This window comes from Grampus griseus (assembly GCF_964374135.1).
Source record: "Grampus griseus genome assembly, chromosome: 6".
NCBI lineage: Eukaryota > Metazoa > Chordata > Mammalia > Artiodactyla > Delphinidae > Grampus > Grampus griseus.
Window position 1 is genome coordinate 92,580,656 of NC_139000.1, and position 22,034 is coordinate 92,602,689.

General features: G+C 42.0%; 1 protein-coding gene across 1 annotated transcript in view; it reads right to left on the minus strand.

Annotated features, from left to right (window-relative positions):
- The window catches only part of SHC3 (SHC adaptor protein 3), a gene marked incomplete at both ends in the record, with an annotated part of 140,916 nt that overhangs the window by 86,602 nt on the left and 32,280 nt on the right, over positions 1-22,034 (minus strand). Inside the window, one exon of the mRNA XM_082657300.1 lies at positions 11,726-11,796. Within this exon, the coding sequence (XP_082513426.1) occupies positions 11,726-11,796 (71 nt within the window). The remainder of the gene's footprint in view (positions 1-11,725; positions 11,797-22,034) is intronic.

Below are 22,034 nucleotides of genomic sequence, written 5' to 3' on the forward strand. Positions count from 1 at the left end.
ATGATATAAATCTGTGTCTGCAAAATTCCAAAATAGCTTTTTCAATTTATGTAAATTGAATCTAAGTGACGTGAAAGCATTGTGTCATATTTTAATAGGCAGTGCTTTCTTTTTTATTTTTTAGTGGTTATAAAAAATGAAGTGTTTTGTATAGGAGATGGTATTTTAGAGTAGATGAAATATAGCCTGTGTCTTTAAAAGTCTAATACAATGTGCAAGAACGTAAAAAGCCTGTAGAGCAATTCAGACAAAGTGGTCTTATAGCTCAAGGCAAAAGCAAATACTTCTTGTGGCTGAATCTTTGCCCTTGAGGTGTGACAGTGGACCAGGAGAATGGGGCAGTGTGTAGGTCAGTGTGGTTGTGCAAAGGAGGCATAATGGAGAGTTATAAGAAATATATTTGGAAAGTTATGCTGGGGCAGGTCAAATAGAACATTGAATAACATTAAAATATTTTTCATTGTATTCTGCAGGTAGTGGATAAAACAATGAAACTTAACAGGAAGTAATATGTTTCAGGCACATTCAGGATTAGCAAGTAGAAAGAGAATTGAAGGAGAGAGAGAGACTAGAAGAAAGGAGAGAAATTATTCAGGAGGCTTCCAAGGGAGAATCAACAGCATTGGTAATTGAACAGGGAGGAGAGATGATATAAGACTGACTCCCTGGTTTCTACTTCGGGAGAATGCGTGGGTTGTAGTTATGACAAGCATTCAAGGAGACGTGAGCTGGGCCTAACTATGGTAATAGAGGTGAGAATGGACGGATGTAAACAGAACAGAGAGGCAGAGATAGGTTGCTTAGGACTTGGCGACTGACCGAGCATCTCCAAGAAGACACAGGTCCAGTCAGCTGCTAAAAATACAGGGATGGACTTAAGAGAAGATCCAGAAGTACAGATACAGAATTGTGGCTTATATACCTAGAAGTGGTATTTAAAGCAATGAGATTACCAACAACGAGAGGATATAATAAAAATGAAAATATCAGTATTAGTTAACATGCCTTGAGCCCTTCCGGGTACTAGACAGCATGTTAAGTGCTTTTCAGATATTAACACAATTTCTTCTCAACCCAATGAAGAAGGTACCATTATGATTCCCATTTTAAAGATGGGGAAAGTGAGACACAGAGAACTTAAGTTATTTGCACAAGATCACACAGCTGAAATGTTGTTCAGCCTAGTAGAAGCCCGGATAATCTGACTCCAAAACCTGCAACACTAGCTGCCCTTGGCAAGGGCAAAGGGTTCCTTATGGAATGATATATTTGGGGTAAGTGAACTCAGAGAAGGAGTCAGAAAAGGAGCAATCAGAGGGGTACATTCTGACACAAATGTGCTTCTGGCATGAGGATTATAAATATACACCATACCAGATGGTCCTCAAGGAGAGTATGGAATGAACGCCACATATTCATCTTATGGATTCTATTTAAACCATTCTAAGCCACCAAGCCATGTATGCTCTCCATTTTTAAAATTTTTGGATGAGTGGGATCACTTGGAAAAATAATAAATGGACCTATTTTCAAACTGTGGCTTCATAGATGGTAGTTGCAAATGGTTCAGAAGTTAAAAATAGAACTCTGGAACGTTGCTTCTCAAAGTGCTGATCTGGCAGCATCAAGCACCCCCTGAAAACTCGACAGAAATGGAAATTCTCAGCTCCCACCCTAGTCCTACTGATGAAAAACTCTGGGGGTGGGGCCCAGCCATCTGGTGTAACAAGGTCTCCAGGTGATTTTGATTTATGTCCAAGTTTGAGAACCACTGCTCTAGAAAATGAGATGATATGTGTATGTGTGTTAAATCTTTGGGGACCCTGTCCCAGGTCAGACATATCTGTGTGGCCCCTCTATGTCCAGCCTGCTGGATTCTTCAAGAAATCCATAGTACAGTGGAGCCCAGGTTAGGTGAGAATTCCTTTTCATGTGGTGTAATATGGTAGAGAAGAGACAAAGATTTTCTGTTCTTATTGCCATCATCCAGAGATATTAGCAGGCCACCTTGGGGATCACCCAAGGCCTCGCCCCAACCCAGTGCAACAGAATCTCCACGGCAGGGCATCATGGTAATTGACAAGTTTCCTGTTTCCTCTACCTTCACGTAAAGAGCGACATGTCTTTACCAACCAAAGGTTTCACCAGGAGACACAGCCAGCTGCTAAAGAAGTAAAAAAATAACCAAACAAACAAATAAATCTTGAGGCTTTGCACATGAGGCTCTGCAAAGTCCTCAACTTGCTCAGCTTAAACTCTTAGACAGTGTATCTAACCCCTTTCTCTGTATTTCAATGACAACATTTCAATGAACTTATCCTAGCCACTTGCCCTTCCTAGCCACACATCCTATGAGATCCTGGCTCATCTGTACAGTCAACTGGAGATCCAAGCCCATGCCAAGCCCTGAGCTGCCGGTCCATGCATGCCCAGTTGACCTTGACACACCCAGCCAGCAGACTGTCAGTAGAAAGATATCTCCACCCAGGTTCATAGGAACAGGTCCCATGGTTGGAAGTTTTCATGCCCTTGGGCACTATGCCCTCACTGGGAGAGACAGCTACATTACTTGCCCCTGATCTCCATAACCAGCTTGCCAGAAAATTATGATGATGGGGTCATCCTGACAAAGTGTTAACCAGTGTTTGAAATGAAAGGAGAAACAAGGAAGTAGAATAATGTCTGTATTTTCTAGTTTGGGAAAAAGATAAGAATCGGTTTATTCCAATGGTCAAGGCGAGAAAAGGAATACGACTTGCCCAGAACCTCTGGGAGAGAAAGATGGCACCTTGTCCTTTCCACCCAGCCCCCTCCACCTTACCCAGCCCACCCCGTCTCACCCCACTCCTACGCAGCCTTTCCCATTTCGCAGCCCCTCACCCAGCCCACCCTTCCTCATCTCATCTATCCTCTCACCCCCCAGTCACCCGCTTCCCACTTCCCCTCTCCCCGTTCTAACCCACCCTACTCACTTTGAGCTAGTTAAGGTGGCAAGGGCCTCATCCTTTCTACAAACTTTTCATATGAAAAGTTTTTAAGGACACATTTATTATATTTCTTTCCGTTATTTAGTGAAATTCAATGAAGTGCTGCTGAAGCACAGGACAAACATTCCCAGGATGAATAAAGCAAGTAGAATAGGAGTAGCACAGTCTTTGCAGAGCCCACTCTGCCCCCCAACTGACCATTTTCCTTATGTATATTTGCCCCATTCATCCCAACTGGACTGCAAGTGCCTCATTTTCTTTGTGCCCTGCTCAAGACCATCATGTCACTGTGGTCAGGAAAGGAGTTTTATAATTAACATCGAATTTCCTTCTTCCAAGTGTGCCCCCCGGCCCAGTGTGTCTGGTGTTTGCCAGCACTTGTGGCTTCCTGAAGGATGCAACCCTCTTGATCAAGCAGCAACAGGAGACTCTTGATTCTAGATTCCGACTTGCTCTGGTTCCAATCTCGAGTTTGCCACTTCCTGGCTCTGTGATCTTAGACAGTTTTTCTAAACTTTCTGATCCTCAGCTTCCTCATCTCCAAAATGCACACAACCCGCCTCCCAGGGATCCTGAGAGAAGACCCCACACGCTCTCACCACTATCTGAAATTATTACGCCAAACAACATGAAATGGCTGACATTTGATGACTTTCAACTACAAAAGCGATAAGTTCATGTGGTTCACCTTAACACCCTTCTTTTGTATATGTCTGTGTGCTTATTTTCTCTCTCTGCTGTAGAAGGTTTGCTCTTATTTAGTGCTCTGTTCCTAATATCTAAACAGTGACTAGACATGGTACGTGATCAATAAAAATTTGTTGAATGAATGAATAACATGCTTAGAGCAATACAGTAAGTATTCAATACTAGTGCTATTATTATTAGCAGCAGCAGCAATTGGCAAAGCAGGAAGATAGAATGAAATACTAGATAATATTGGCTCAAGTGAAAATTAATGCCACATTACCAAATATTTTATCCTTTTCAGTAACTTCAGTTTGTTGCATCAAACCAAAGTTTCTTTTCAGCTAGAAAAGCTACCCTGAATTGAATTGATTGATATTGATAATTAGAGTAATATCAATCTGCAGTTGATATTATCATATACAGAAATTTGGAAAGAGTGAACGGCAAAATTAAATCCATGGTAAAAACCGTATCCAGATTTGCTGAATACCTACTGTGTGCCAGGTGCAGCCCCATGTAGGTCTCATTTCTAAGACTCTCAACAAGCCTGCTTATGTGGGTTCCATCCCTGTTCCATGAGCAAGAAACCAATGCTGAGAGGTAATGAGAAGCTGGAATGCACCTCTCTGGTGAGAGATAATTCTGGTCCAGTATGCAAGGATCCCTTTACTCACCTGCTAGGTGAGGAACCCCAACCATGTAAATACAGCTCTGCTATGTGGGTCAGCAGACTGCTGTCCAAAGATCAGGCTGGGACAGTTGCTCAGAGAGGAGGTCCCAAGAGAAAACTCCAATTCAGAGAGACAGGCCCAGGAGCTGAGTGATTGGAGCCTCAAGCCTTCAGCCAGAGCTGTCATCTCACAGCCCCCAGCCTACTCTAGGTTCCAGGGATGTCTGCATAAGCATGGCCACGCTGCCTCCAGGGCCAGGGTCTGGCCTCTGCTGCTCTGATAGAGGCTTTGCCAGCACCCTCAGCCCACTCCCACCCTCTGCTCCCTACCACACCCTCCCTAGTACGCTCCCCACACCAAGTCTCAGGGTCTGCTCAGAGGACAGATTAAGGCACATACATGTACGTGTGGGTCTGGTCAAGGGAATGGCCTTGAGACCTTTCCTGTACATAGCCTGTGCCAGGTGTTTCCAGAAGTAATGTCTCATTTAATCCTCACAAAGCATGTGAATGCCTCAACATGTATTAGCATGAAGAGACAGAACATGAAATTGAGGCCTATCGGAAAGCAGACACCAGTGTCCCTTTGCCCCAGGGCCCAGATGTCCTAAGGCAGCCGGGCTCGGGGCAGGACCTCAGATGGGTGCAGACAGTTCCCTGTGTTCCTTCATGGCATCCGACTCAGGCCCCACCCTTTGTCAGGCATTAGAATTACTGCACAGAGGCAGACAGGCAGAACCCCTTGTGGGGCCCAAGTGGAAGCAACTGCCTCAGTTTTATGCTTCCTTCTGGTCTGCCATGTGGTCGGGGGAGAAATTCACCAGGGGTTAAATGCTCCCTTCCCCAGGAAGTCCTTCCAGACTTGTCCAGGCCCCAGGGACCTTCTTCCATGTTTCTGAGGTACTTTTCCCATGCTTCCTGCTGCCTGTCCCACTGCCTTGTGACTCTGGACCTCTTTCCCCGGTCGTGGTTTCTTGGGCACCTGTGATCCATGCACCCCTGTCTAGCACATTCTCGCACACAAATGATGACGAAGGAGGCACAGGGGCACACAACTATTCTGGTTGGTGTTAAGCCCTGAGTAACGATGTAGAAGTAAAGCGGAAGGACTCAGCCTGCTTCATCCAAAGCCCGGATGCGTTTGCACGCAGGCAAGCTGGTGTTTTCAAAAAGAATTCTAAACTGAGAAAACACTAACTCCCCCCCTTGCCAGGCCTCGTCCCCCTGGGGGTGGAAGGCTTCGAGAGACTCAGTCTGAAAAACGTGTTCCGAAAAAGTAAATTTAGAACAAGCCAGTAAGGCTAAAATCACAAGTTAACCAACCTGCACGAGTCGAGTACAGAGGGACGGGTGTGCAGGCTGTTCACACCTGCCGCTCTCCTTTCTAATCCTGAGAGTCAACCAGCCTCAGGGAAGACTTTTACAGAGTTGCTCCTTTTCCTGGCATGTTGAACTTAAATCAACATTACAGGTGTTTATTTTGTAGTGAAAAAGGAATTCTCCAATATTATGACCAAGGAGTCTAATTGGAGAGATCAGATCCGTGGAGCACCAAGGCGCCTAAGCAAAAGTCAGCCTTGTTTTCCATGTCACCTGCCAGGTGTCAAGCACACATCTTAACATCACTGATACGATGGGTTTACAAAAAAGGGACTTCCAAATTCTTCCTGTCAGCCTGCAAAGTGAGAAAGCTACAGAGCCAAAGTCCTGCCGGTTTGGTGCAGCATGTGGAGTCCGTGTCACAGTCCAAGAGGGAACGATCACCCCAAACCTGAAAAGAAGATGTTCAGAGCCCCCACCCCCACCCTTCCTGGGTGTTTCCACCTTTCTACTGTTCAGGGTAGTGCAACCAGACCCCGTGTCATTCCCTGGACTGTGTGCAGTTCTCCCAGAGGCAGAGGTGTCCAACGCCTTACCTGCCCTTCGTCCTCTGCATCCATCTTCTGCCCCCACAGCTCCTCACAGGTGAATGCTGCCCTGAGGATGGGAAAGCCTCCACAAACAACACAAATATCTTGTTAGTAAATATGGCCTTTTCCCAAACCACACCCTGTGCACTGCTCTGATCCCCATGAACTGGTGATGAAATGGCCACACGACACAAATGTTTGAAGCGAGATGGTGAAGGGCTGCAGTGGATACGGTGTGGGGGGAGGGGGCCAGGGCACCTGGCCCGCAGCCTGGTTGGCCCCTCTCTTGCAGGAAGTCCAACGAGGGCGCACGGTGCCGGGGGGCCTTCAAGTACACGAGGGGAAATGCACTGCAGCTGGGATGGATGCACACGGATGAGGATGTGCGGGGACTGGATGGAGCTGAAGGACTGCATGGTGAAAGGTTTTACCTTGGCCTTTTTCTCTTCTTTTTGAGAGCACTGAGCCAGAAGTGACTGGAGGAGTGAGTGTTACCAAGCCTGCCAGGTCGACTCGGGGAAGGGAGGGTGGACAGAGTGAAGACGCTGCACCGAGGCCATCTGACTTGCCTTCCTTCAGGCTGAGGATGGACCCCTCCATGCACCCGACTGGCGAGAAATGCCCCTGCAAGCCAGGCCGCCATTCTCACTGTAGCAGGAGCATCCGTGATTCTGAACACCTCGTCTCTGGGCTCCCTTCTCCCCTCCGCCTCCAGACAGTGCCGGCTATTTTGTTCAAACTCACGCCCCTGCAGCTATCACAGTGCCCAGCACTGTCAGACCAATTCCACGTGGTCACACATCTACCTTCTAACCAAAGTCCCCTCATGAAACATCAGACAGAGAAGATCCAATGTCACAGAGTTCAGTCCCACTCACCAGCTCACGGCTGATTCTGTGTCCATTACACTCTGCCTCCTCCGGCTGTGGTAACATGAGAAGGTCGTGGCCAGGTGACTCTGAACTTCAATACATGTGCTAGCATCCACGATAAAAGTCTCCAGAGACCCCATCAATAGGTTGAATAAGAACAGAAGGAAATACTTTCCCCAAAGAAGAATGTTCTCCTTTTACAAATTTTGAGTTTGGTTTCAAACTAAAAGGAGTTTATGCATGCTCCTGGGGGATTTTTGAAAAGCCCCAATTCCAAAGTAGAACCCCCCAGTGTGTGGATGCAAAGCGGAATGCTAGGGAGTGGTCACATCCACGGGCAGTGCTGGCCAAGGTCTGGGCCAAACCAGTATCTTCAGGGCCCACTGAAAATATGACAACTTTAAAATGAGGGAAACGAAAACCGTTAACTAGATCCAACTGTTTACTCTCTACAATTTGGAAAAGCAGGTTTGCCATGGGCCCTGGACAACATTTTATTAATAGAAGCTCACCCAGGAAGTATAGCAAAACCACACACACTGAGCCCACATGTCTACGTGGGCCTGAGTGGAAAGCAAACTCAGCAGTTATCGGATGAGTCCAAGCAGTGCAGGAGAACAACTGGGGTCATTTAGAACCAAAAATACACATCAGATGTTCACACTTACTGTTGGAGAAGGACCACCTTGCTGAGTGCTCTGGGTTTAACTGCGTATATATTTATAGCCTTCCATGCCCTAAAAACGGCTTAAGGTGATTTCCCATAATAGATAAAATTTAACACGATAAATCAAATAAAGATTAGCAGATGGGATGGGGGAAAGAAAGTAAGGCCGTGTTATTCCCATGACCACAGCACATGGGAGCTTCCTGTCGCCCTGCAGGGCGGCCCAACAGGCTGCTCTCCAAGTGTCAGACCGAGAGCTCGATCTCCCCGGCGTGGGCCCCATCTGATGAGGCACATCACGCTCTGATGGGAAGTACAATAACTCAGTTCAACCCCTCTCCCAAGGCAAGGTGAGAGAAGTCACAGGAGAGGATGTCGCAGGAGAGGACGTCTCAGGGAGACACAGGTTGTGGTTCCCATGGGCAGAGTGGCCAGTCGCCGGAGCAGTGGCTGTCAGCATTGTACCACAGTCACCTCGTGTGGAGACCCAGTGGCTTAACTCAGATGAAAGCCGAGGTCTCTGACTGACCTCTGACTGGGGACCTGGGTCCTCCCTGCTTGGGACCCCCACCTACCCCAGGGTGACACCAAGCTAAGAACCTCCCCCAAGGCCCTCAGGGGCTGCACAGCACGGTGTGAAATCTACGCGGGAAGAACAGTCCCTTGTGGGTTTCAAGGACTGTGACGTGCTCCTGGTGTGGGGGCAGGGAGCACAGGGCAGTTGCCACAAGCTCTAGAGTGGCCCACCTTCAGCAGCGGGATTCCTGTATGGCCTTAACAGTGCCTTGTCATAAGGGAGTAGGGAGTCTTCCCGGACAGAGGACACGTTGAGGGGAAGGAGCTCAAGAGATTCGCCCTCTGTGAGACCATGCCGGGTGTGTGACCAGGGGCACATTGGGAAGCTAGTTCTTCTACAGGAGGTATTTCTTCTTCTGGTGTGCATCTGTCCCCTGGGCAGACTTTCACAAATACTGAATCTCTGAACTCCTCCATGTACCCCACCAGCAGGCTGACCCGGGGAAGCAGTGGCTGTCGAGGCCACGATCTATATGCCCTCAAATGCCCCCATGCTTGCCAACACTCACTTCTTTGGACACTGGGGTCTTGTGTCCCAGTACGTGTTGAATACAAGCTCAGGCAACAGGACGGAGCAAACACTTAAACAAGGCTGCCCTTTTGCCAGGGCCTGTCCTGTGGGCATCAGATATAGAAATTGTTCTATTTCCCACAACAACCATTGGGGTAGAAATTAGCAGAGCTGGGCTCCACATACAGGCCATCGCCTCCACACGGCGGGCACTGATTACTGTGAACGAGTCACCAAGAGCCTCTGCCCAGAGCGCTAGGAGGGCAAGGCCATTAACAGTCACCAACAATGGCAGCTCCCGGGTAGTTTTTAAAGTGACCTATTAGTAAGAGATCAGTAATCCAATGCTGATGTGATTGCAAGCACCACAATCAATCTGAACCCCGACTCAGGAACAGCATAAAACTAAACTGACCCCAACAAAAGGACATCTGGTTTGGCTGTCAGAGCCTCTAAAAGACACACCCAAACCTTGAAATAGCGGAACAGATGAGTAGGGATTGGTTGTTTCCTTATAAAAGCTATATATATATATATATATATATGTGTATTTTTATGAAAGGCATGGCTAAGAAGCTTTGGAAACAGGTTTTACTAAGGCCTAATATAACAATTACTTAGATTTCCCTAAAACCTTTCAAGAAAGACTTTAGTATATAAAGTAAACCTCGGTGGTAGAGTTTAATCATAGGGTGTTTAACACTCAGCTACCACGTAGGCTTTAAAATATGCCACGTCTACAGGACATCATTGGGCGTTCCTGTCCTGGGTGCAAAGGCTTCTTTCTGATGCTGACTTGTCAAATTGTTTCCTACAAGTGGTCTCTGGCTATTACTAAAATAAGAAATATGTCACACGATAAAAATGAGGCAAACAATAGAAAGCATCATAAAGAAAAGCAAACATAGTTTTCAAAAATCTAATAAACCCAAAAGAATGTATATATATATATATGTATAACTGATTCACTTTGCTGTACAGCAGAAATTAACACAACATTGTAAATCAACTATACTTCAATTAAGATAAATAAATTGATTTTTTCTTAAAAGTCTAATAAACCCAAAGCAATTATGTATAACCAGAATGCAGCACCAAGTTTTCTGAGTCAAAGAATGGCACTCCACTTGGCCCATTACATTGCTGTACCTTTGCTGAAATCTAAATGGAATGGGATTGGATATCTGTTCCACGGTTTTCTTCTACCACTACTATAGGTGGTCTCAAATAGTGCTGAGACCTTCATCCAAGGGCACATTGGGCATGCTCACTGGTCCCCACCCACCTCCACTCCTGAGGAGCCCGACTTGCTCTGCGCCCCTCACAGGCCCCTCAGTCATTTGCATGTGCATCTTTCTGCCCCCAAACCAGGAGGTCTTGCAAAGCAGGACAGCCCAAGTTGGCCAGCATATGCTGCATGTGCACAGCCACAGTAAACACTTGATAAATACATCAGAAGAATTAAAATGACATAAAATCATCTCAGAAGTTCTAATATCTATAAAGTGAATTCAGTAGAAATGGTCGACAATTGTCTTTTAAAAAAATGCACCATACACAACACTGTAAATCAAATATACTTCAATTTTTTGTAAGTTTAAAAAAAAAAACACTGCCACCACCCACAAGAAGGTGACCAGTGTCACAGGTTCCAGTATCCCCAGGCCCACGGGCAAGCACTCTGCCCACCCCGCACGGCACGTGCATTTTTCATGGCTGGGGTGAATGAATGATTGATTAAACATTCAAACTTTTCTTTTAAATGCTCTCACTTCAAAATACCATTCTTTGCCTTGGCAATTTTCATAAACCATTTTGTACAAATATGTAGAGATGGATTATTCCCTTGGTATAGATTACTACTGTCGGTGTGCTCCCAATACGTGTGTCTTGAGTTGCTTTAGAGAGAAGGGGAACTTCAACCCTTTGAACACGAATTTCTTCAATGAGCAAGAAGAGGTTTCATTGTTGTGCTTAAAGCATAGAATTGAGGCAATGTACACTACTGAGTAGCTAATTACTACCAATAATTGCTTTCTAAAGCTCAATCTTTACTTTTTGGCTTGCTAATCCAAAGGTATCCAATAGAGAGATTTGAATGAAATAAAAATGAGGCATTTTCTGATATCACTATTTAGATTAAACAATTCCACGACTGCCAAGGCAATATAAGCTCATTGCCCTCAGAAATGTAGCTATTTCACAGACTCAGTCCTAGCTTTCCGGTTCTCTTCTTCAAGATGACTTGAAATCGGCATTTTTCTAAAGGTACACGTTCTACTAGACTATGAATTTTTTAAAAACAATGGTCAAAAACAGAACTGACCCTCAAGAAGTTTAAAATCTAGTTGATGTTGGAGAATATATAAACCTGTTCAAAACCACTGACACCTTAAAATAATTGGTCAGCTTTCTAAATTACTACTCCCATTAAGATTTCTACTTCCAATTCTATGCATTTTATTCCCTATGTATACTGTTGGAAATTCTCTCTGACATCTTGATTTTCTTTTTAAAAAGAAATAACACAGTTCAGTAGATTTTAAAATATCAATCTGGTCTTAGAGTTTCATTTATTAAAGAAAAAAACATAAACGCTCCAGCTTAATTATAAAAAGAGCTTCGAAGTGGAGAGTGTCCTTCAGGGGGCTTGTATTAAGACACACATGTCACAAACATGGATGAACACTAAAGAGACTTGAAACAGTGGGTGCTGACTCCCTGTCGCCAGTCACCAGCACTCAAGGGGCAGACTTCTCCTCTGGAAATTTCTAGTTGTTAACCTCAGAAAGCATTCCTTTCCAAAGTAAAATCACAGGAGTCCATTTTCAAGAGGGCTTACCTGGTAATTTGTGTCCTTGTACTGAAGTCAAGTGACCTCATTGAGCGAAGAACTTCAATGCACCCCAAGTACTGCAAGGCGAGAAAATGTAAATCATGAACACTGAGAACTGACATGAAGAGACAATTCCTAACTACAACAAGGCCATTTTGGGAGGCATACACATTTCTTAGCCACATTTTAACTTTTTATTCATGGTGACACTTTGTTCCGTTTCTATAAAAGTAATAAAAGTAATAACTCACACCCATCAGCAAATACCCTGAGTGCTGACATTTGACACTATGCTTAACTTTTCTGAAATCCATTAGTATTTTCGCTTTCTTTAGAAACACATTTGCAAAAACTTTTGTCAAGGTATAACTAGCATGCTGTAAAATGCAGAAATTTGTTTTTTTCAAGATTTTTTTTGATGTGGACCTTTTTTAAAGTCCTTATTGAATTTGTTTTATGCTTTGGTTTTTTGGCCATGAGGCATGTGGGATCATAGCTCCCCAACCAGGGACTGAACCTGCACCCCCTGCATTGGAAGGCGAAGTCTTAACCACTGGACTGCCAGGGAAGTCCCCAGAAATCTTAAATGTATAATTCAATGATTGTTTAAACATGTACCTGTCATGTAACCACCACCCAAACTCCAACATTCCAGCATCACATTTCTAGTGTTTTACAAAGCTTCTAGAAGTTTATAATTTTAAAGAAAGAATGAAAACACTATAATACCAACATTTTGGCCAACATTAAACTTCATTATTTAATAAATGTATTTTGGGTTATATGAATAAACTATAGATTACCCCCAAAGGTACTTTATTTTGGCCTACCAGAAAGACCTCTTCTGCATATTTAACATAAATTTTCAGAATTTCAACTTACACATCTAAATTTGTAGCTAAACTTTTTATCAGTTTTACACGTGAAAATGTATGTGTATATGTGAATATATGGCCACAACTAAAGCTATAGACACACCACTGGAGTGGAAGAGATAGAATATTTGTGTTCCAAAGCCTTTGGGGAGTTTGACGGTACAGATGTTTTATACCAATGTCTTTAAATTTAGACTTAACAGGAAGAGATCTCATGGTGTAGTACAGAAAAGACTGCATTTGAATTATTCAGAAAGCCTGAATTTGAGCCTGGCTCTGTCATATATTCTTATATAACTTTAAACAAAACTTTAAACTTCTCTGAAATGTGACTATTACTCTAACCACTGCACAGTCACAGAGTTTTTTAAACACTGTCACCTTCATCAGTTATGTGAGTACCATGAATGGTCACAGAGACATACAAATTAGACGACCACTAACATTGCAGAGTCATGTGATTAAAATGACAACATCTCAGAATCATGTGAATACGAAGACTAACATCGCAGGGTTATATGACTACCTCCACCACCAAAGTCGAAGACTTATGCAACATCATCACAAAGTTACATGAATACCATGACCAACATTGCAGAATTATGTAATACTACATGTCACAAGTCACATGAAAACAATGAACAACAGTGCATCATTATGTGACTGCTATTATAGAGTTGTGTGGATGCCATCACCACCACAGCAGAGTTATATGCCGACCACTGTCACTAAGGTATGTGGAGACCACAATATACTTTACCGAGTTATAAGATTGCCACACCCAACACTGTCACAGTTATGTGAACAACACAACATCCCAGAGATAAGTGAATACCACCACCAGCAACATTACAAATTAATGTTAACTACTTCCACCAAAGTAATTACTTCCACCAAAGTGGCAAAGTTGTGTCAGTATCTCTCAGAGATATATGACTACCATCACCACCACCATTGCAGGGTTATGCAAATTCCACATCCATGGTCACAGGCTTAGGGAAACCCCATGACCACCATTGCAGATGTGTGAATATGACGTGGCCACTGTAGATCATCTGATTACTATGCCCACTGTCACAGAGTTATTGAAGACCACTTTATAACATTGCAGAGATATGTAAATACTACCAACACCACCACAGCATAATGTGAATTCTGTAAATGCTCTCTCAGTTATGGGAATATCACTACCTCACAATGATATGTTAATGCCAACATTACCATTGTCATAGAGCTATGTAAGTTCCATGACCAAGTCCTGGTGTTATCTGAATTACACCATCACCACCAACACAAGATATGTGAGTAGTACCACAAATGTTGCACAATTATGCCAACACCATAACAAAATAGCGTCTTAAGGTTATAGGAATACCGTGATGAATTTCACAGCATCTGTGAATACAACTTCCACCAACGTTGCAGGGTCATGTGAATACATGACCTTTGCCACATAGTTATTTGAATATCACCTGTTGGGCTGCACCCTACAGGCCTGCAAGCCCTGCACTTGCCCAGCCTCAAGACCCAAGAAAGAGCTCGGAGTCAGTGACAGAGACATCAACAATTTAATGGATAGGGGGATCTTACAGGTCTGAAGCAAGGTCCTAGAGTGACAACCTGCCATGTGCAGCAGAGGGCAGGCAGGACATGGCAGTAGTCTTCACTCCCAGGGTAGAGGGAGGTTACCAATTATAGGGGGAATTGACATCAGGTTGGCAATCAGTTACCACGGAAACCAGCAGAGGAGCACATCCCTCACCACCCCTTTGATAAGCTATCACAGTGGAGATGCCCTGATCTAAAGATCAGAATGATCACTAGCTTGGACTGAGGGCAAGTATGTAGGAAGGTCAGCCATGTGAGTAGGGTGTAAGTGAAGCAAGTACTGGTCAAGCAGGGAATGCACAGAGAACAAAGAACAGCCATCTTGGGTTGCCTCATCATACACCACCTCTGCCCCCACCATGGTAGTATGTGAAATGTGAACACCTGGCCAACCACAGAGCCATGGAAATAACATCAGCAACAACATCATAAAACCACATGAACGCACCTACCACAGTTGCTGATTATGTGTATGCAAACACCCCCACCATGACAGGGTTATGTGGATACCATGACCAAAGTCACAGAGCTTTGGGAATAGACAGCCAATGATGAGGTTATGGGAAGACTACCACCAACGAAACCACTGAGTTATGTGACTACCACAACCAACACCACAGGTTGTATAAATACCATAACCAACATCCAACATCAATTGAATATCATCAGCACCACACCATTGCAGTTATGTGAATATCATGGCCACCACAGCAGAGTTATGTGAAGACCACCTGCACCCACTTCACAGAATAACCAATAACATGACCAACATTGCAGAGTTAGATGAATACTATCACCTTGATTATTGCAGAGTCACATGAATACCTCCAACAACAACTTTGCAGAATTATTTGAATAACACAGCCAACTCTGCAGTGTTATATGAACGTGACCACAACCAGTGTCACAGATTCTTGTGAATACCACCTCCAACACTAACGCAAAGCCATGTGAATACCATGACAAATGTAGCAGAGTAACATGTAGACTAACTTCTCAGAGTTATATGATTACCACCACTACCTTCACAGATATGTCAGTACCTCCACTGCTGTCACAGTTATATGAAGACCATGACCAACTTCAGGGAATTACATGATGACCACCACCACCACGTTTGCAGTGCTACGTGAACACCACCACCACCATTGCCGAGTTGAGTTACCCTCCCAAGGGGCTGTAGCAATTTGTTCTCTCAGCACCAATGTCTAAGAAAGTTTATTTCTCTATCCTTCATAACAGTGGACAGCATCAGTCTTTTGAACCTTTGCCTCTCATGGGCAAAGATTTCTTTTTTTTGTTTTGTTTTAATTTGAATCTCTTTGATATCTAATAAGATTATGTAGTTTTTTCATTTGTTTATTGGCTATTTGCACTTCTTTTTCTGTTAATTGACTATTCATATCTTTGGCCCAATTTTCTATTAAGTTTTTTATCTTTTTCTTATAGATTAATGTGATATTAATCTCCCATTCAGTCATTTTTCTTTTGATGGCCAGTTTCTACATTTTACCTAAAAGAATTGTTACTGTAGAAATATGGTAATAATTACTGTGATCACATGTCTATCCTTTTCCGTATGGCTTTGGAATGCCCTGTCTTGCTTAAGAAGGTCTTGTGTCCCTAGATTCTTACAATATTCTCCCAAATTTTATTTTAACAATATTAATCATTTATCTATACATTCACTTTAATGTTTTTCATTTACCTTTTTTATCGATTTGGAATTTGTCTATACAGGCTATGACATGAATTATAATACTAGCCTCCAAATGGACTATTACTTATATCAGTACCACTGATTTAATAATTCATCCATGTCTTCCTGGATTGATGTGCCAATTTTGTGGTATATCAAATCCCTATTTCTGTATGGACTTTTACCTAAACTCTATTCTATGTCATTTGTCAATTTCTGTGTCTCTTGTATATATTTTTCCTTGAGAACTTTAAGATCATTTTGTCAAGTTCTCCTGCCCTCAAAAACTATTTGGATTACGATCAAAATTTCATATATTACCTTGAAGAGAATTACATTTATTATTAAGTTTTTGTATCCATAAACATTAGAGTTGTTTCCATTTCAGATATTATTTACCACATTTAATGAGACTATCTAATTTTATTTTATTTATATATATATATCTCCTACACTTTTTTTCTTCAGTGTATTCTGAGGCATTATTTTCTAAGTTTTGGTAACCACAGGGAATGAGAGTTTGATTTTTCCATCCCATGTCTACCTGGTTTTTACTACATAGAAAATTCAATCAATGGGCTCCAGAGATGTACAAAACTGAAGAATTGTGAAAGCCTGGACAATGGAGCCTAGAAAACCTCCCAGAACTGAAGACAACCTCCTAGCGCCAAAGAGATTAAAATACAAAAGAGAGTGTACATTTGTGGAATTTAGATGCAGAAGTCCCTGCATCAACCTCACAGAAATTCCAGGAAAAGAAAAGAAAAAAGTAGAGGGAAAGAAATATTTAAGAACAAAGAGAGTAAAATTTATAGTATTGTAGGGAGGCTACAAGGCTCAAGAAGAAATATGAAGAAAGATCCACTTTTTTCACATTTCAGTACAAAAGGACCAAGAGAGAAACATTCTGAAAACATTCCATGAGGGGGAAAGAAAATAGGTTACTTACAAAGAAAGTTCTCTTTCAGCATCAAATACATGAAAACAAATAACATCAGAAGACTGAGAAGTACTAAGCCAAGAATCTTATATCCATCCAAACTACCATTCAAGTGGGAGGGCAAAGCAAAGACTCAGAAAGTTAACCACCCACAGATGCTCTCTGAAAGAATTATTCCAGGAAAATGGGAATACAAGAAACAGAAGGATGTGGGCTACGAGAAACAATGATATGAAAAGAATCAAAAAAATTTACAGGTATGCCTTATGACTTAATAATTATTGATGCATAACTCCAAATATTTTTTTTACAATGATGGGGAGCTAAAATCTCAGAAGACCTCAACAGGGCTGGTAGGGGACAGATCAAAAAGAGTGGTTGAAGAGGATGAGGGAAGCTTGCTAAAGGCAGTTGTGTTTTGTGAAAGTAGGGCCAGAACAAATTCTAGGTAGCAGTAGAAAAATGTAAGTTTACATACATGTGTAAGAAATTGTAAGGCACTATAAAAATAAGAATGAAATGATCAACTTCCAAACTAAATAGCCCCACCAGCAAAAAGAAGGAAAAAAATTAAAACGCACAAATGAAAGGGAAAGAAAAAACATTAAACAAAACATCAGTGATAGGTCCAAACACCTCATTGGTCACAACAATCATGAATGGATCAAACCCACTAATTAAAAGTCAAAGACTTTCACACTGATTAAAAATATGTGTGTGTACTGATGAACTCAGTGGCAGGGCAGGAATAAAGATGCAGATGTAGAGAATGGACTTGAGGACATGGGGTGGAAAGGGAAGCTGGGATGAAGTTAGAGAGTAGCACTGACATATATACACTACCAAATGTAAAATGGATGGCTAGCGGTAAGCTGCTGCATAGCACAGGGAGATCAGATTGATGCTTTGTGACCACCTAGAGGGGTGGAATAGGGAGGGTGGGAGGGAGGCTAAAGAGGGAGGGAATATAGGGATATATGTATACATACAGCTGATTCACTTTGTTGTACAGCAGAAACTAACACAAAACATTGCAAAGCAGTTATACTCCAATAAAGATATAAAAAGGATATATGTGTGTTAAATAAACTGACAAAGAAAATACTAAGAAGATAAAACAGATTCAAATCAGGCAAATGCTAACAAAAGAAAGCAGGGAAATAGTATCCCATTTACAATCAAAAGAAACAAGAAACATGAAATAAACAAGAAATTTGCGAGATTAAGTTGAAAAAACCTTTAATGAAGGATGAGTAAATTTTTTAAAACCTGCTTATATGGAAAGACATACCATGATTTCTGGATTGGATGATTTAATACTAAAAACATGCCAATCCTCCTCCAAATTCATCTATAATTTCACTGTGATGCCAATTAAAGTCCCAACAGGACTTTACCCCCAGAACTAGAAAAATTAATTCCAAAACTTATATCAAAAAGGAGGATCCTTAAGAACACAAAGAAATTTCTGAAGAAAATAAAAATGAAAAGTAACTGGTGAAAGTTATGTGACATTGACATGGGAATAGACAAATCATGCAAGGGACTAGAATGGGGCTGAGAAGAAAAAGGTATACAGATCTGTGGGTGTCACTAAAGAAAAGATAAACCAGTCAGCAAGTGTGGGGATTTGACTAGCTGTACATTAGGAAAAGATCTATCTAGACAGCCCTGCCCACAGCTGTTGTGTATGGTGTATAAGGTGTGTGTTATGTATGAAAGGCATGCCCTCTCCAAAATGCTCACCTAACCCCATGCACAAAAGTAATCACAAAATGATTAAAGAGCTAAAGCTAAGAAATAAAATTATTGAAACATTACAAGAAATAGAAAATTATATTTCTATCAAAAGACCTAAAACTCAAAGGCCATAAGTGAGCTCATGAAAATTAATCATTTTTGAAGAAAAAGACAAATGATATAAACAATATGAAAAGGCAAGTGAAAGACTGAGAAAAATCCAAAACAAACACAAAAAATTTAAGCAAGCCCATCAACTTAATAGACAAAATGGGCAAAGGATACAAACAGAAGATTCGCAGAGGAAGAAAGACAATTGGCCAACATGCATCTGTAAAGACGAGTGCCCAGATGGATGGATCAGAGAAATTAAAATAATACCAGAAAGAGATACAATTTTTCACCCAGGAGAATAGTGAGTTGGGTGAGGAGGCAGGAAAATGGGCCCTGTCACACATTCTTGTAACAAGTGTAATTTGGTGAAAACTTTTTGGAAGACTATTTGGAAGTATCCATGGATATGGAAAATGTGCTTGCCTTTTACCCAGTAATGTTATTTGTAGGTCTCTATTCATGCATAAGTGCATGAAATTGTACATGCAAAATATTCATTACTTCATTGCCTCTAAAGAGTGAAAATTTGAATCCCCTCCTCAAATGTTGATCAATAAATGTATAGTTAAACACTTAGGGCACATCCAAACTGTGGTTCCAAAAGCAGCCATTTTTAAAATGATTTAAGCTTAGTCTCAAAGAAACACTGTTACTTCCTCCACATTTTACTGGTTAAAGCAAGTCACAGTGTCAGTCCAGATTCAAGGAGAGGGGACCACTTAAGGGTGTGAACAAAAGGATGCTTGGTTTACTGGGTCCACTTTTGAAGACATAAAGGCACAGAGAAGAGACAAAGATGGCGCAGATACTGCTGGGGAGAGCAGTGGGAAGGAGGAATGATTAGGAAGGAGTATTATCCCTGAATACTTCTACATTATTTAGACATTTTATAACAAAAACATGTTCATTTATTAATCATACAATTACAAAATGAGGAAAAAATAAAAATATTTTCCACCAAAAGAAAAAGACCATACTTAATAAAATTGGACCTCCAAGCTATGATGTAGAATTGATCACAAAGTGATTAAGGTCATCTGGTATCTCAAATTACAAGGGATCTGGAACAGCCCTCCTGAATCTTCTGGAGAGCTACCTTGTTCTGGTAATACAATGGAAAATGAAGTGGTTAGTGAAACCAGCCACACCTCTCAGGTAGGTTATTCCTATCATGGGCGTCTTTGAATTCCATCCCCAAGCCTCAGCAATTGGTCAAGGATGGGTGTGTGATCCCAGGCAGGCCAAGTCACAGACCTGGGAGTTTTGGTGGAATTGCCTGGACTGTCTACTCTCTAGGAGTCACAAGCTCCAGCGCAGCTTCTGAGAGCTGCACTGTTAACAGTAACTGTTCCTCAGTCCCCATACCTTTCTGGCCAGAGGAGTTTAGAAGAATTTATGAATAATTAACCCTGGTGATTTCTAGCTTCAGTGCCTATTAGAGGCCCCTTTCAAATTTCATTTGGAATTATGGTAAACCCAGGCTTGAATTTTCAAGCATGGCCCATAAATGGGGATGTTGTCCATCTAGACCTGAAGAAAAGTCTATTCTATCTTCAATATTTTGTTAGCCTACTGAGTAATTTGCCTTTTAGACTTCTGGTACTGAGCAAAGAAACATCTCTTTAATGACTGTAAAATGCTTAAGTAATAATTAAATCATAGCTATTAATAATATAAGCATTTGTTTACTAACAACAGGTAACAAGACCCTACATCATTCATGCCACAATTAATAAACACTTATCTGCACCTGTTAGGATGCTCAGGTAGAGAGAATTTGAACAGGTATTGTGCCTTTGAAGACCTTACAGTTTCTGGTCATCCTTTGACAGCTACACCATGCGGCAGCAAAAGAAATGTGCCAGAGCCAGGATGAAGGACAAATTGCTAGGAAATTGAAGGAGAGACCACGAAGCACTGTCCATGTGAACTGTTAATCTGAGGCAGTGACTCTCTATGTGTGGTCCCCTGTCCAGTAGCAGCATCTGGGAACTTGTTAGAAATGCAAGTCCCTAACTTACTGCAAGCTCTCTATGGATTTTGATGTCCACTTAGGTCTGAGATTTATCTGTATAAAGACTGATCTAACTTTCTGAACTTTCTTTATCTGATCAGTGTTGTATGCAGGCTATGTAAGTTCAAATCTTGGTTTTTCCATTTAATAGTTGAAGGCTTAGTTTTTTGAAATAAATCTCCCAGAGTCTTGTTTTCCTTAAACAAGAATGGTAATGTCAATATCTATGTCCTGAATTTGCCATGAGTATAAAACTCACCTGTAAAGTATTTCACATAACTCCTGGCATACATGTGGCTCAAGATACCAGTAATATTATTTGTACACTTGAGGCCAGGTTCCTAGAGGTACCTTTATACATGGGGCTGAGGGCTCAGCTACAGTTCATACTTAGCTAAAAATGGCATATGTTTCAGTGTGTTTTATTTTTTTCAAACTCCAGCTAACCTTGAGGGTCCCAGGACTTTGTGGCTTTTGGCTCCTGTTTTCTGCAATAAGCCTTGGACACAGCCCCTAGGTAGGGCCTCAGAACATCCCAAATCTTAGGAAACTGATGGCATAACATTGGTAAATGGACTTTGTGAAAACCCACGTTCACAATATTAAAATAAAGTATTTGCAATTGTGTCTGAAGAATTTCTCCAGGAAACAGAGGAATATGGGCAAACAGCACTATTATTAGCAATAATAACTTAAGAGCTCAGAATAAAATCAGCTTTCTGGATGAGAAACATTAAAAGTAAAAACATCTAGGGTTGGAGACAGAGTTCCTATAACAGAAATAAGTGTCACTGATAGAATAAACTGAGCCAGCTTGTTCAAGAATTCAAAGAAATTTTTTTTAAAAGGAGTTCAAAGAAATAATGGGGTGTGTAGGCAAGAATCCAGAGCCCTCAGAAAAAGAACTGCAACTTACAAAGATCCTGAAAGAAAACTCAATTCAATTCGGGGCAGGAGGAAAATAAGGGAAAATGTTGTGCCTTCAATACATAAGAAAAGAGCGATAACCGCCGATAGCATTAAGACAAAAGCCATTATTTTGTAAAAGAGGGTCTTGATAAAGACGTTTCTTGGCAACTGTGTGCCTGCGCCAGCTACAAATGAACGGAAAGGGCAGGAAGCCAAAAATGAGTTGGGAAAGATTAGTCACAGGTCTGTCACCCTCCACTGATTCTGATGGCTCTCTCCTCACCCGGAGAGCCAGGAGCTGCCATCTCAGAGGTCTACAGAGACCTGGAGACCCAGAGCCTCGGCCGTGAGTGTCTAAGGACAAGGGGGACATCAGAATTGTCCTAGCAGGCGTATTTTTCCTTGCCCTACCAGGA